At 35.2% G+C, this 3658-nt stretch overlaps 1 protein-coding gene across 1 annotated transcript in view; it reads left to right on the top strand.

Moving 5' to 3' along the window:
* Positions 1-6: 6 nt before the first annotated feature.
* Positions 7-3658, top strand: part of LOC107104871 (N-acylneuraminate cytidylyltransferase-like) — a 10822-nt gene continuing 7170 nt past the window's right edge. Inside the window, exon 1 of the mRNA XM_015404989.1 lies at positions 7-247. Within this exon, the coding sequence (XP_015260475.1) occupies positions 21-247 (227 nt within the window). The 5' untranslated portion in view covers positions 7-20. The remainder of the gene's footprint in view (positions 248-3658) is intronic.

Genomic DNA, 3658 nt, shown 5'->3' with positions numbered 1-3658 from the left:
AAGAAGACTTTAAAGTGAACATGGCTGCCCGGAAAAAAAGCAAACGTGAAAATGATACATTGCCAGACAGAACCAGCAGCAGTAGCAGCAAGCGGCTCTGTCCCAGTGGGAAAAGACACGTAGCTGCTCTCATTCTAGCCAGAGGGGGAAGCAAAGGAATTCCTCTGAAGAACATCAAGCTTCTAGCTGGGGTTCCTCTCATCGGCTGGGTGCTGAGAGCGGCTATCGACTCCGAGGAGTTCGACAGGTAGGTTCGACCCATGAGCCATTAAAGGCAAATACATTTTAGTTAGCTTGTTGTTTTGCCCTTGATTTACCTAAACAACCATCACCATAGCAACCAACTATCAAGGCTCAGGTTAAATTCTGGACTCATATCTTCTCTGATAACATATTTATGAAAATATATATTATTAAAGGATTCAAATGCACCTTATAATGCTAGTTTTAACAATTATTTAAACTATTTCATCTATGATATAACTGCTTTTGTGCTGCTGTACCTCCAACTGGCTCCATTTCCAAGAATATGCTAGAATAAAGGATAAAAATAATCTAATTTACCTAGATATTATTTAGCCTTCAAGCTAGAGTTCTTCTGTATAGTTTTATATTCAGTTTTTATCGTTGCTGAGTTTTTACTGCTGTTTTATTGAGTTTTATTACTGATATTGACCTGCTGGACATTATGCACATCATGCTACCTTTCAATTTGCCATATAAACGTTTTCTGTTATTTTTTTCCATCTCATTTATGTGCAGGGAACCTTACACTGTCAAAGTGAAAAAAAATGCACATTTCTCTCCTAGTTAGGTCTGAACTTAGGATTAACTTTTATTTTTGCATATTTTGTTGCAATGTTGCTAAAGAAACAATATTTTTTTGCAGCATAATCAATGAGCTTTTTGCGTTTTAAGCTTTTTTTTAAAAGATGTATTTCATACGTTAGAGTAGGGGTGCACTAACTATTGGTAGTAACATTGCTATTAACTTATGTCAGTCAATTTATATGCTATATATGTTGAATTGATCAATAAAACTGGTCCAATGTGAAAAGCAATGTTTGTGCTTTAGTTTGAGGGCATGAGGGGTGCTGTTAGGTTTATCTAGACATTTTAGAGCAATAGTGGGATGTTTGAAGCACAAATAATGTCAATGACATGGTGATCTCTGTATGGTCCAACTTGATTAGATGAATAACTTCTTCATTAGATTCTAATTTGATCATTTTGATTTGTGCTTTTATTTTGGTGTTAAAATGAAGCAATCGTTTTTTTGTTTTCTGGGTAATCCTTTTTTTTTTTTTTTCCATTGGCCTTTGAGTTCTGACCTCTCCATTATCACTTTGTCCTTAGAGCACCACGCAGAACTGCTGACAAGGAGCTGTTTTTACCAACTGAGGAAAATTTCTAAACTGAACAATTGTGTACAGAGATGATCTTTAAATGATTATCCACGTCTTTGTGTCTTCCCATTTAGACTGCTGTTACAGTCTATTCTCATGTCTAAACAAAAAGGAGTTGTATCGTCTTCAGCAGGTTTTAGAACTCCGCGGCGAGGTTACTGACTCGTACAAGTAGAAGGGCTCATATGACGGCGATTCTAAAAGCTCTTCATCGGCTCCTAGTCTGTTTTTGGTTCCAGTTTAAAATCCTGGTGCTGACCTTCATGGTCGGGCTCCCTCCTACATTAGAGACTTGTTGTGTCCATACACCCCCTTCTCAGAGGCTGAGGTCTCAGGACCAGAACTTAGTCATGGTCCCTCGCACTCGTTAGGGGACCAGGGGAGATCGCTCCTTTCAGGCAGCCGGTGCTCTGGAACAATCTTCCACTTTCCTTGTGCTTCCTTGATTCTGTTGATGTTTTTAACTGTGAACTGAAAACCTAATTGTATAAGAGAGCATTTTAATTCCAGTAGATTAAGAGTTTTTTTTTTATGACCATTTTAATTTTGGGGTCATTTTTAAGTGCTATATAAATAAACATGACTTACTTACTTACTTTGACCTTTTCTGATTTTTGTTTCTACTTCAAGGCATGCGACTATATATAAAAAAGAAACAAATTAGCTGTGTTTTTGATCCAAATTACAAAGATTGAAGTTTTGTTTGAATGTATATTTAAAAAAATAAGTTATGTCTGATCTGTTGATCAGTGAAAAAAAGCCACAAAGTTGCTAAAACTGATCTTAAACTACACATTTTTTCCAGATGAGTATCTGAAGTATATTTGAGGAGATAAATAACATAATCTGCAGATAGAATGAGCATGTTTACCCTTAAAATAAGACATTTAGATAATATACACTTGAAATAATATAATGTGTTGTTTTTTCTTATTCTAAATGTAAATTATTTTACTAACCTGCCAAAATTGAGGGAAAAATACCTCTTAATAATAATTACCTGCTTAAATTTCAATTTTTGCAGTGTGATTGTAATGATTGGCCAATTGATCGGTGTTTTTGATGTTTGTGTGTAATGTAAAGGTAAAAAACTTAGAATATCTTTTAAACAAAAGCCCTTTGCTTCATTTTAAGGGATGCAAAAAACAATGGATGTCCAGATAAAGTCTTTAATTTCTGATATGATACCAATATTGTAGCTTTGAGTATTGACTGATGCAGATATTCACCCAGTATTGTACCAGCACATCTCATAGAACTTTTATTTATTATTTTGTAGGTTGAAATGTCAGAATAGGCTTGATCATGGGATGTAATTAAAACTGAGAGCAACAATAAAAAAAAATTACATATGAGAACAGCAGAACTAGTTCTTACACACCAATTGGTTATATAAAATGTAAACAGAAGCTGATAGAAGTGGAGTATTTCTATCAGTGTGCTGACATAGGAGATTTTAGATGCAGGCTGTTCTTTCAGATTCTGCACTGGCTGATATAGGACAGATTTCTGATATCAATATGGCGTTGAGACAACCCTAAAAAAAAAACAAAAAGAGGAAACTTTGAGAAAATCCCATCATGATCAGATGAGACATTAATCCAAGTATTGGACGACCCCTGATTAAGAAGTGTTCTGAAAATAGGATTTGTACCAAGTGTTTGTTAGTTGCTCTGCACCAAAAACCTGAAAGACATGTCCTTCCACATTCAATGGCTTTGAGACATTATGTCCCAGTGTTTAAAAGAAAAATCCTTCTATTCAGAATCAGAGACAAGTTTGACAGGATTGTCCGCTGTCTCTCTCTCCCCTTAGTTATCTCATAAACTCCTGATAAAAACAAAAAACAATTTCTAATAAAACCTAGAAACACAGATATGGTTATTTTCTGTCACATTTAATATAATCTATCAATTAGAAAAGTGGTTATATCTTAAAAAGTTATCAATCTTGTGCCTTATGTCTGAGTGACTCATATGTCAGCGTCACAAGGCTTAAACAAACAAGGCCACTCCTTTGTAAAATGTCAGCTTACTGCACTAAAACTAGGTGAGACAGCTATAAAAAGCCAATAGAGAACCTTCTGGATAACTTTGGGTTTTGAGATGTTATAGGAACGTTTGGCTGCTTAAGGACAAATTGGTCAGGTGCATGTATAATCGAGTGCCGATCACCGATTACAGCATCAAATCCATCAATTCTTCAACTGATCTCTCATGAACATTGACATTTTGTTATTAGGTTTCACAATT

This window comes from Cyprinodon variegatus, unplaced genomic scaffold (assembly GCF_000732505.1).
Source record: "Cyprinodon variegatus isolate N-32 unplaced genomic scaffold, C_variegatus-1.0 Scaffold1932, whole genome shotgun sequence".
Taxonomy (NCBI): domain Eukaryota; kingdom Metazoa; phylum Chordata; class Actinopteri; order Cyprinodontiformes; family Cyprinodontidae; genus Cyprinodon; species Cyprinodon variegatus.
The sequence above is the reverse complement of the archived record's forward strand: the minus strand, read 5'-3'. Positions and strand labels throughout refer to the sequence as shown.